Raw genomic sequence first — 12,510 nt, forward strand, 5'->3', positions numbered from 1 at the left:
AATCACCCCTTCAAACATCATTCATTCATAACAATCACACACAATTAACACCAAAAAAAATCTCAAAAGAGGGATTCAAAAAGAGATCTACAACCTAGTACATTACAAAAAAAAATACTTCTGCTTTGATGAAATCTCATGAACCTTTTTCAACTTTTAAAGCATCAAGAAGAACAAAAACAAAGAACAAATAAAAGAAGAGGTCAGAATCAAAAAATGAGTTTCATTATTCACTGATTACCACCAGACAATCAATGCATCGCCGAACAAATGTAACCTCAGCACAAGCAACGGGAAAGCAAGTACTCAAAAATGGTTTTCTTCAACCTCCCTCTGCCTTCAAGTAAGCAGTCGGTACCATAGCAGTAGTGGTAGCAGAATCAATGTGAGAGAGCACCATATCCCTGTACACAAGGGAAAATGCAGAAAGAAGGATTATTCCTTTGTTTCTGTATATCACTACTACAGCTATGATGCCAACTTCTCTACTCAAAACAGATTCATCCTCTAATATATCCACTGCTTTCTACATCTCTACTCATAACAAAGCTGCCGATGATACTGTAAAAGCTCTACTTTCTACATCTCTACTCTTAACAAAGCTACCGATGATACTGTAAATGAGTTTCATTATTCACTGATTACCACCAGACAATCAATGCATCGCCGATCAAATGTAACCTCAGCACAAGCAACTGGAAAGCAAGTACTCAAAAATGGTTTTCTTCAACCTCCCTCTGCCTTCAAGTAAGCAGTCAGTACCATAGCAGTAGTGGTAGCAGAATCAGTGTGAGAGAGCACCATATCCCTGTACACAAGGGAAAATGCAGAAAGAAGGATTATTCCTTTGTTTCTGTATATCACTACTACAGCTATGATGCCAACTTCTCTACTCAAAACAGATTCATCCTCTAATATATCCACTACTTTCTACATCTCTACTCTTAACAAAGCTACCGATGATACTGTAAAAGCTCTACTTCAGAAATTTATGTACATTTTATGAACAAGCATTCCCCTTACTTGATATATAATCATGAGAAAATTACAGCTGCTACTGTAGAAAAGATCCACCTCATAGATAATTGTCAAAGAAGCTACTGAAGAACAAACAAGTGTGCTATCATTCCCATGCATTTCTCAACTACAATGTCCTGACACGCTATGTATATGATTTCAACAGACAAACTTCACCCTCTACTAGCAATCTCCACTATTCTCTACATCTCTAGCATTCCATACTCAATATAAAGCTACTCATGATACAATGAAGGCTCTACTCTTGTATCACATGTCAGGGAGGAGAAAACGGTCTGGCTTCATCTTCCATTAGCAGTCTCCATTACTCTATCAATACTCTGAGAATATTACTGTTGCTATTATAAAGCTTACTCTTGCACATAATGTCAGTAAATTCTGAAACATAGCTATAACTTTAATTCTTTATCCTTGTCATGTACCAAAAGATAAACAGTAAAAAGTAGAGATAATAACAAGGCAGAAGCATTTAACACCATAAAACTTGTACTTCAAACTAAAATTATCCAGATAAGTAAAAGACAAATCTTATGAAATATGCTACTCTAGCATTACAACTAGAGGCAAGGTAACGAGCAACTAAATCCAGATAATACTCAACATACCAAACTTAAGAACTAGTCAACAAGCAAAGCAAGATAAATAGTACTCAGGCAAACTACTAACGATACTAGGCAATGGTACGCACACAAATAGCCCCAACTAATACTACCATTACTACTAAAAACTACTGAGATTCGAGCATTCCAACCGTCACAAAATCCGATTCCTCCGCAAGCCATCCTCAAGAGCAATTGTCATCAATCTCTGGTTATAACCAGCAGGCCCGCCAGGTTGGCCACCGACCTGACCAGCTCCATAACCGCCTTGTGAAGGATCAGACCTCCAAGAGTTGGAATATCCTGAGTTGCCATTTGCATCACCATAGCCTCCACCGGCACTAGAACCCATATACCCAGAACCTGCTCCTTGTTCTGCACCACCCGCCGGATTATTTGCAGCAGCACCTCCACGACCACCAACAGCACCGTACCCGCCCTGATTACCATAAGACGCATCAACTCCACCATAACCACCTCCATAACCATAACCCTGGTTTCCATAGCCAGTGGCTGTTATTTGGCGATGTCCAGTCGAGTGCCTGCAGCAGATCCACGCCACTACCGGGCGAGCATTCCATAGCCTGAGGACCCATAACCTGTAGGAGCCTGATTATTCCATGGGCTCCTTGGAGCACCGGGTGGAGCACTCATATAACCGCCAGTAGGAGCACTAGGGTTTCCATAAGGACCTGAAGGCGCACCGTATCCACCAGTGGACCCACCGTATCCTCCGACACTATATCCACCATATCCTACACCATTGTTTGCTGTACCATATCCATAACTAGGTGCTCCGTATCCTGATGATCCATAAGAAGGGTAACCACCAGAAGCTGCTTGTGGTTGCATATACCTATTTGCATCCATTCTACTGTCATATGAACTAGGATTGCCACCAGAACCACCACCATAAGACTGATAGGATCCGCCACCACCTGCAGAACGGCCACCAGCACCACCACCCATGTTTGCATCTTTGGGAAGGGCGCGCTTGACCTCCACCATTTTCCCATTCAGTTCATGGAAGGTCTTGTGAAGAACACGGTCAACTGCATCCTCGTTGTCAAAGGAGATGAATCCAAACCCACGAGGTCGCTGGGTGTTTTGGTCATACATGACGACAACATCAGCAACGTTGCCGTAGTTTTGGAAATACTGACGGAATTCATCTTCAGTTAGCGTGGGAGGCAACCCTCCAACAAAAATTTTCTTAGTCCTAAGGTTTCCACCGCCGCCACCGGCTCCACCGCCCATTCTACCTGAATTGGAGTTTCCAGATCGCCCAGTGGTGTGCTGCTCCTCCCTGGAGAGAGCTCTTTTAGCTTCCACCTGAATGACCAAAACAAAGATTAAAATACAGAACACAAACTATTTCAAAGAGAATGTACAAGGCTGCAACTGAACATACGTTATATCATACCAAAAGACATGCAGAGGCAAGTGAAAACACCAAAAAGAAAGAAACAGAGATCACAGAAGATAAAAGGGAAATCATAGAAGATATTCATATGACAAAAGAAAATCGCTGCATAAATCATTGAACAAGGGAATAAAATTACGCAAGATATTTTATCTTGAAGATATTTCTCTGCCCAAAACGGCATGCTTTCCTGAGGATAAAAAAACAATGCAACAAAATAGTACATGAATGCGTAAACAACAAACTTAGAAGGCTAGAGACTCGAACCAAGTTGGCATATGCACACATCCTGCAAAATCAACAAACAAAATATACTATACTTGCCAACAAACAACAATAATCAGAGTATATGTTGAGCATTAAACAGAAACAGCAAAGAGAACTAACAAAAACTGCTACCGTGCTCATTATACAATATCAAATTCTCCACTAGATTTTACTAGCAAAATACAGTTAAATTGAAGCAGGAACACAACCTATCGTTTCACCTTTACACATTATATACTTAAATTTTCAGAGCATTGTATAGCAGCAAGATAATTAAGCATGCATGTAAACGTAACAAGGTTAAGTTTTTATCAGCAAAGGTATTCATTACACAAAAAATTACCCATAAAATGTAAGGTGTTCATCATATTGTCAGTTATTGAATCTGTGCCTGATATTTGACCAAAAAACCCAAACAAAACAATAAGAAATGAATTATATTAGCTTAGTAAGCAAGAGATCTAAGCAGTAATAAGATAAATTAGGAATTATATTTTACAATGTATATTTCACAAAATACTCACAGATCACCAAAACCCTAGATCAGCAACCACATCAAAACTCAACCAATCAACTCATAAATCAAAACCCACAACCAAAATCCACAGAAAAGAAGAAACCCTAACAAAAGAAATCATCTTAACAACAAGAACAAGAGATCAACTCATTTACCATTCTTCCATCAATATTATGTTTATCCTGAAGAACCCTATCCAAAATCGAGGGATCCGCGAACACGACGAACCCAAAACCCCTTGGCCTCCCCGTCATCTTGTCCCTCATGATCACGGCCTGGAGAACCTCGCCATAATTCCCAAAATACTCCTTCAATTTTTCCTCGGTGGTGTCCCAAGATATCCCTCCGATGAAGAGCTTTCCTTGGTCGGAGTCCATTGTGGGATCGAAACTTTTCTCTCTCTCGTTTTTCTCTCTCTAGGGTTTGAGGGGAGAGAGATTGGGATCTTTTTGGGGGCCAAAGGCGGCGACTTTGGCCCTAGAAAATATCTGAGAGGGAGAGAGGGGTAGACTGGGGACTAGGGTTTTGTTTTTGTATTGGGTGTGGACGGTGAGGATTTTGAGGTGGGTCGCACGTGTGGTGATGCAAGCGGTACGTGAGGGAGTTTCCTCTCTAAACTGTAGGGCTAAGAGCATCTCTAACAAGCTCCTAGCTGCCCTTGTTGGAGAGCTCTCAAACTCTTTCAAGTTCATGGCCCATCAATTTCAATGTCACATCACTCTCCTAACTAATGTTGATCTCCAACAAGCTCCTAGTTAGAAGCTCCAATAATATAAAAAAAACCCCTCTTTATTTTATTTTTGTTACTCATTACTTTTAATTATATTTAAACCTCTTTTATTTGATTCCTAACCGTTGGACACGGTCTTCGAGGGAGCGCGTACTTTCATCGACAACCAACATAATCCTATCCACTAGGCATGGTCTTCGAGATAACCCGTGCTCTTCGAGATTGCCTATATTTCCACCGACAACCGACAGATTCATATTCGTTGGACACGATCTTCGAGGGAGCATACACTTTCACTGGCAACTGACAGATCCTATCTGTTGGGCACGAAGTTCGAGGTATCACACACTTTGACCGTCAACCAACTGATTCCCATAAAATTCGACGTCTTCTCACATCAACCCATCATCTCCCACAACAAAATGTCTAGCTCATCTAGCTCAAGCGATGATGAAATGATGAAGACGTTCTTTATTATGGGAGTTGCTTTTGTCGAGGAAGAAGAATAAGAGAAAGTTAGAACTGCACGTCAACACAAAAAAAATTGTGCTTCAACGAAACCGACTGGAAGGCCACAATCAGTTGTTCTAAGATTATTTTGCAGACATACCAATCTATCCTCTTCATTATTTTCGTCGAAGATTCAGAATGTCGTGTTCATTATTCCTTCGAATCCACAACGTAGTCGTCGAACATGATGAGTACTTCATCCAAAAGAGGAATGGTGTTGGACAGTTGGGATTATCTAGCCTTCAAAAGATTACTGTAGCTATGCGAATACTCGCATATGGAGCATCCGCTGACTCTGTTGACGACTACGTTCGGATCGGTGAAAGTATGTCGATTGAGAGCCTGAAGAGGTTCGTTCGATTGATTATCGACATCTTTGGAGAGGAATACCTTCGTTCACCGACTAATGAAGACATTGCACACATGATTGAGGAAGGTTCACAACGAGGTTTTCCTGGTATGCTTGGGAGCATCGACTGCATGTACTGGACATGGAAGAACTGTCCAACCGTCTGGCATGGTATGTATACTGAGCATTTTCATGAACCTATAATTATTTTGGAGGCTGTAGCTAGCAAAGATGTCACGCCCCGCTTCCCAAAATACCCGGGAATCGGAACGTGAACAAGCTCGCGACGTATTAGGTTGAGTAGAAATAAATAATAAAACTCTTTCTACTCAATCTAATACGCTAAGCGTCAAAAATATAATATACGAAGTCACAGGTCCCCGATCACACATAGCAAGAGTATAATGAACAACTTAGAATGGAAAAGATACATATCACAAATAGAATATCATCCAGGACACAGAGTTGGGTCAAACACGCCCTTATTACAAAATGGTCCAACTAAAAATATAAAAATACATAGTCCAATAGAAATGAAAGGAAAGTACTGCTAAAACAACTAAATCCAACATCAGACTAAAGTAAAGTACGGTAAAAAGAGTTTTAATGTCCAACTACTATTACGAAAGAAAACCACTACGCTTCAACTGGTTCTTCTACTCCTTCTGCAAGGCACTCGGCTGAGAATCCTCTGGCTCCTGCACGATTCCAAACTGAGGCTGTCTGTCTCCTAAATCTGACGTACACCCAGAAAATAGGAGTACGTCAGCGTGTATAACACACGACAAGATCCCCCAAGCTAGGAACAAATACAATAACAGTAATAATAACATATGCGTGGTCAATGCGATAACAGAAATAGAAATAGAACATGTGATGATAGTAATAACAATAAAGGCATGCAACTGGAATACTAATAATCAGAAGAATCCAAAAAATCAACCAAGTAAGAAGTGTTGGCCTTCTTGTTTTGATGATGTTTAACAAACAATTTACCATTAATGTTGTTTGTCTAGTATTTGTGTTTTCCTATGTATTGTAGACAAACAATGTTGTTGGAGGATGGATGGATTGCGCCATAACGATCATATCTAATGGAGGTTGGAGGAATTGTGGAGTGAAGCAACATGCAATTCATAGTTAAAGATCAAGTTCAAGCTTCATCCGCATGTGTACCAAGTTAAGCTACAATGAAGATCAAGATCAAGCTTTTTAAGCTCAATCATATACACACATACACGCTTTGGTTTTGGTTTTGTATATATACAGTTATATATATACATATATGTTTTTGGTTTAATAGGTTTCGAATTTATATATGAAACAAATGAATAGAATTGGAAAATACTATTTTGTTTCATGTTTATATGCCTACATATGATTTCCTCTTTAATAAGCTTATATTTAATGAAATCATATTTAGTGTTTTGTATAAATTGTATAGAATATGCAATTTTGTGAAAATATGGTATTCATTGTTTTTGGACTTAACAATAATCATATACATATTTTATTAAGTCTATATAATCATTGCGCAAAGTTTCAAAACATGGTTTAACCAAAATATCAAATTTCACATATTTACATTTTCGTGTTTTGAACTATTTTGCAAAATGATGATTTTTCACAAATGGGAAATGAAATTTGGAAAATTCTTTATATACATTTCCCAAAGTTTTATTATTTTTGGACTTCATTTGTTATTTTTAACAGTTTTCCAAAGTTCAGCTTTAAAAAACCAGTTTTTGAATATGTCAGTTTTCGGTCGACCGAACCGGTCGACCGAACCTGAGTTCATATGCTCACTGGGCGACAGAGAGTCTGTTGTTCGACCGGTCCGGTCGACCGACGATGACTTTTTCAGCTTCCAACGGCTAGTTTTATTACTGTTGCTGGGGTTGTTTCTGTCTTTTGACTTGGGATTTTTAGCTGAGGTTTTGGAGGATATAAATACTCTCTTTGATCTTAGTTTTCAACTAAGCCAAGAAGTTTTTAAACAAGGGTTTGAAAAAGAGTTTAAGCTTGTTTTAAGCTTGTTTAAGGGTTTGGTTTAAAGCAGTTTTAGCTTTCACAAGTGGAAGAGATTATCTTATTGTAGCTTTTATCTATAATTATTTGTTGATTATCATTTCTATTAAAGCTAGTTTTATATTGAGTTTAGTTTTATTTGATTTACTCTTTGTTTACACACACAACCATTGAGCTTATTGTATTTGCATACATTATATAATTAGGTTGTGGAATAGTATGACATTGAGTTGAGCCTAATCGAGTTCTCACCTTGTTAGAGAGAACAATCATTTGTTATATTGTGCTTATTGTGAGATTCACTTTGTAATACACTTGTACACCGAGTGAGGAGTGTGTGGTGAGAGTCGGGGATCGTCCCAAGAGAAGTGGCATCGGTTGACGAGCCTAGGGAGAGGTTGTAACCGAGCACTTGAGGGAGACACGGCTAGGTCCAGCACTTAGTGGGTGTAGAGTGGGATTACAATAGTGTGTTGATTGTAAAGTTTTCGGTTAGCTAGAAAACCGAGTGTGAGGTGTAAACGTTGTTCGGGTGAACGTAGAAAACCCGGTTGATAGTGGATTTCTCCCCGGGAGTGGGGAGCGGAGACATAGGACGGAAGGGCCGAACTCCGTGATCATATTGCTTATTTTAGTTTGTCTTTGGCGTATTTGTTTTTGCATTTATCTTATATCGCCAATTGTGCATTACTCGTCCTTTTTATGATCCACTATCTAGTTTAGAGTATTTACCCTTGTGTTAGTTTTATATCCTTGCATTGCCTATATCTCATTATTAGGATATATATTGTTGTTCATATTACTTATCCTAGCTTACAAATATTGTTGTATTTCATACTTGCTAGGATAACTTATTAATTAATTTTAATTGGTATTTAATCGGATTAGATTAGCATAAGACCCTAATCACCCCCCCTCTAGGGTCTAACAAGAAGATCATGCAGGTAGCGATCAGAAACCATCCAAGCAATAATGTTATACAATAGAAGGAATTAATACTTAAAAATCTACAACTCGAGACGTAGTACGTCGAGCGAAATAATCCAAACAAGAAAACTCTCATGTACATACCATATGTCTCGAATTGTAAATAATTAAATATTAACTCCGATCTATGTATGGAAAGAAATACAACTGATCTACGTCTCACAAGAGTCATACTTAGCCAAGAATCTAAGTCATGTGACTAGTCATCCTACAACAAATCACTGGCTCATATTATCGGATAACTGATAGATCGCAATCACAAATATCCCAACTCCTCAGACCCATCCCGGTGACTACACAAACTTCACCGGCGCGAGCCCGGAATACAACCATAATCACAAATATCTCAACTCCTCAGACCCACCCCGGTGACTACACAAACTTCACCGGCACGAGCCTGGAATATACATCAACAATCCCAACCGCTCACATGGACCAAGACTTCTCATGATTTTCAACATGGAATAATAAATGCAATTACGCTAAGTGCCAATGTCATGAAGTGTGAACCGGGGTCGTGATCACATGCAAGAAACATACGAGAGTAAAGCTACTATTAACAATGCAAGATAAAACTACCATTAACATATGTTTTACACACGAAAATCAAAATCTAAGTTATTAATTCCAAGAATAATTTCCTTTAAAAATTATCTCTCATTATAAAATTCTAGAATAACATTCTTAAAATATATTTTATTATTATTTATGAACAGTAATACTTTTAATTTTATAAATAATTTCTATGATATTTTATAAAATAAACTAAAATACTCTTTTCCTTAAAATAATATTCTTTTAATCATAGCAATTATTCAAAAATACTCCTTATCCAAAATAAATTATTTTCTCGAAATAATCCCTTTTAAAATATTTTCCTCATTATAAATAATCCTAAAAATACTCTATAAATATATTCTTCCTTTTAAACAACACGAAATTAACCATAAACTATTTTTGACATACTTATTCATCATTTATAGCATCATTTCACAGCATATATTCACCGCGATATTATCAACAACTACACAATTAAAAGCATATCAGCACAAACTAATCTACGCATATACGTAATAAATTCATAATTGAGATAAAAATATAAATTAACGAGACAACGGGCAAGAGGGATCTTGCCTCGGGTTGTGTCGAATGAATCGACGTTGACGGCGCTGGTCGGATCTGACGCGGTGGAGCGTGACGTCGGAAGAACTCTGGCGAGGGGCAGGAGGGGGTGTACGTGAGAGAGAGAAAATAATAGTGAGAGGAGAATTATTGGAGAGAGAGGGAGAGAATTACGGGATTAAAAAGGAATGTGTTAAATAGTGATTAGGGGATTGATTGTGAGGGATTATGGAAAGAATTCAAAAGAGAGAAAATTAAGGGAGAAAAAGATTATGGAAAATATTTACATAAAAAATTCAGAATAAGAATTATATTAATAAATTATTAATAACCAAAAAAAAATCTTTATATTTATATTTATATGTTACTGTACTATGCTCAGGTTATGTCAATAATAACAAGGTCATTAATAATGTCAGTGACCAAATATTTATATATATATAAAAATTCGGTAAACTATAAATTAATATTTAGCAGAACTAATAAATATAAGACTATATATTTTATTTATTTATTTATTTATTTATTTTGAAAACTCAGAAAATTCCAGAAATTGGGAAAATATTAATAAAATAAAATATAATATTTTAAATACTAGAAAATACGTATCGAAAAATTACGGTTATTACATCCTACCCCCCTTAAAACAAATTCCGTCCTCGGAATTAAACCCAAGGACAGATATATGGAACAAGTGTGGGTACTCGCAAATCGACGAGACAAAAAACAATGGGAAGCTCTAAAGTCAAAGAGTGATAAAGCAAGAACGGAAAAACAAGAACTTTGCCTATTATAGGAGGATGGAAATACATCTAAGCTAGCACTCATAAACAAGTCCTATAATAATATCATCAGGCAATACGAAATAAGGAAGTTCATATGCAAATAAAACTAAGAATGAACTATTCTCACCGGTGATAACTTGGTTGTTCTCCGTAGCTTCCACGGCCGTCATCATGAATGTCTGACGCGGTGGTTGCTGCCTTTGTGCTTCCTGATAAATCTGCTGCTATGGAGGAAGAGGGCCTGCTCGAGGGTAGGGTTCGTGCTGAGCTGGAGCTGCTGAGTCTGATCGAGGTGGAGCTGGAAGAGTTGCTCGAACTGGAGGTGGGGGCAAACTGGCCTGCTGCCGCTGCGGACATTCCCGGTTGACATGGTCGGGGGACCCACAGTTGTAGCACAGACGAAGACGCCTAGGGCACTCCTGCTGGGTATGCCCAGGGTAGCTACAATAGGAACACTGCACCAATGGCTGGCTCTGAGACTGCACTCCAGGACGCTGATAAGGATGAGCATGATGAAATGGCTGACGCTGAGAATGATGCTGCCTCTACGGGTTCTGCTGCTGCCTCGGAAGGGGACGCTCGACATTACGGGTCGGAGCTGCTGGTGTCCTGCTCTGAATCACGTGTGAGTCTTCAGGCTCCTTATGCACGCTCTCAATCTCCCGTGCTGCATCCAGCACCGCATCATGGATCGCAAGTGCTCTACCAGCTAAAGCCAATCTAATATACTTGTCCAGACCCTTCTGGAACTGATGCCTCCTGATAGTAGGGTCTGTAACAAGATGAGGAGCATATCGACTCAAGGAAGAAAACTCGGCCTCGTACTCATCGATGGATCGACCTCCTTGCTTGAGCTCAACAAATCTACGTAGGAGTTCATCCCGAGCTGACTGAGGAAAATATTTCCTGTTAAAGCGGTCTGTGAAGGTTTCCTAGGAAATCGGTCTCTCCAAATGAGCCTTCTCTGCAGTCCACCAAATCCGAGCGGTGTCGGTGAGCTGAATATCCATAAAGTCCACCCATTCAGCATAGGGAATGCGGGTCACCGTGAGAATAGTCTCCGTGACCTTGAGAAACTCCTCTGTTGCTAAAGGTCCTTCGGCACCAGAGAAAGAAGGAGGCTGCATATACCGAAACTCCCTAACATTAGACTCTGGACGAGGGGGAGGCTGGTGCTGAGGCTCCCGCTGCAAGTGCCCAGCCAAGAACTGCTGATGACTCTGGACGAGGGGGAGGCTGGTGCTGAGGCTCCCGCTGCAAGTGCCCAGCCAAGAACTGCTGATTCATCACTAATCCATGAATCATCTCCAAAAGCTGGTGCGGTTCCATTTTAGGCATCTGACCACTTCTGCTGGATGGATTACCATTACGACGAGTACACACCATGGTTCTAAGGGAACACGAGGATCAAAAGGATAACTAAGGTTAAAAACAATATATTGGGAAAATAGGAATTAAAACATAGTTATTAAGATAATAGTATAAGAACTTAATTGTAGTCTTACGGATGAAATATGATATGTATCTAAATTGTCTTCTATATTCTTACTAGTGAGGACTCGGGACCGTGACCTGCATGGGCCACCAAAAAAACCTGTCACGCCCCGCTTCCCGAAATACCCGGGAATCAGAACGTGAACAAGCCTGCGACGTATTAGGTTGAGTAGAAATAAATAATAAAACTCTTTCTACTCAATCTAATACGCTAAACGTCAAAAATATAATATACGAAGTCACAGGTCCCCGATCACACATAGCAAGAGTATAATGAACAACTCAGAATGGAAAAGATACATATCACAAATAGAATATCATCCAAGACATAGAGTTGGGTCAAACACGCCCTTATTACAAAACGGTCCAACTAAAAATATAAAAATACATAGTCCAATAGAAATGAAAGGAAAGTACTGCTAAAACAACTAAATCCAACATCAGACTAAAGTAAAGTACGGTAAAAAGAGTTTTAATGTCCAACTACTATTATGAAAAAAACCACTACGCTTCAACTGGTTCTTCTACTCCTTCTGCAAGGCACTCGGCTGAGAATCCTCTGGCTCCTGCACGATTCCGAACTGAGGTTTTCTGTCTCCTAAATCTGACGTACACCCAGAAAATAGGAGTACGTCAGCGTGTATAACACACGGCAAGATCC

General features: G+C 39.2%; 2 protein-coding genes across 2 annotated transcripts; both read right to left on the reverse strand.

Annotated features, from left to right (window-relative positions):
- LOC109851046 (heterogeneous nuclear ribonucleoprotein 1-like) lies at positions 1,503–4,359 on the reverse strand. Its single transcript, XM_020421164.1, is given in 3 exon segments — positions 1,503–2,156; positions 2,159–2,969; positions 4,000–4,359. Coding segments are annotated over 3 exon segments (1,398 nt in total). The 5' UTR covers positions 4,222–4,359; the 3' UTR covers positions 1,503–1,791.
- LOC109830910 lies at positions 10,901–11,482 on the reverse strand. The gene is made up of 2 exons (XM_020398268.1): positions 11,315–11,482; positions 10,901–11,245 (listed from the first exon to the last, which is right to left on the reverse strand). Exons 1-2 carry the CDS (start codon positions 11,480–11,482, stop codon positions 10,901–10,903), a joined length of 513 nt encoding a protein of 170 aa, XP_020253857.1.

Source organism: Asparagus officinalis, chromosome 1, assembly GCF_001876935.1.
Source record: "Asparagus officinalis chromosome 1, Aspof.V1, whole genome shotgun sequence".
Taxonomy (NCBI): domain Eukaryota; kingdom Viridiplantae; phylum Streptophyta; class Magnoliopsida; order Asparagales; family Asparagaceae; genus Asparagus; species Asparagus officinalis.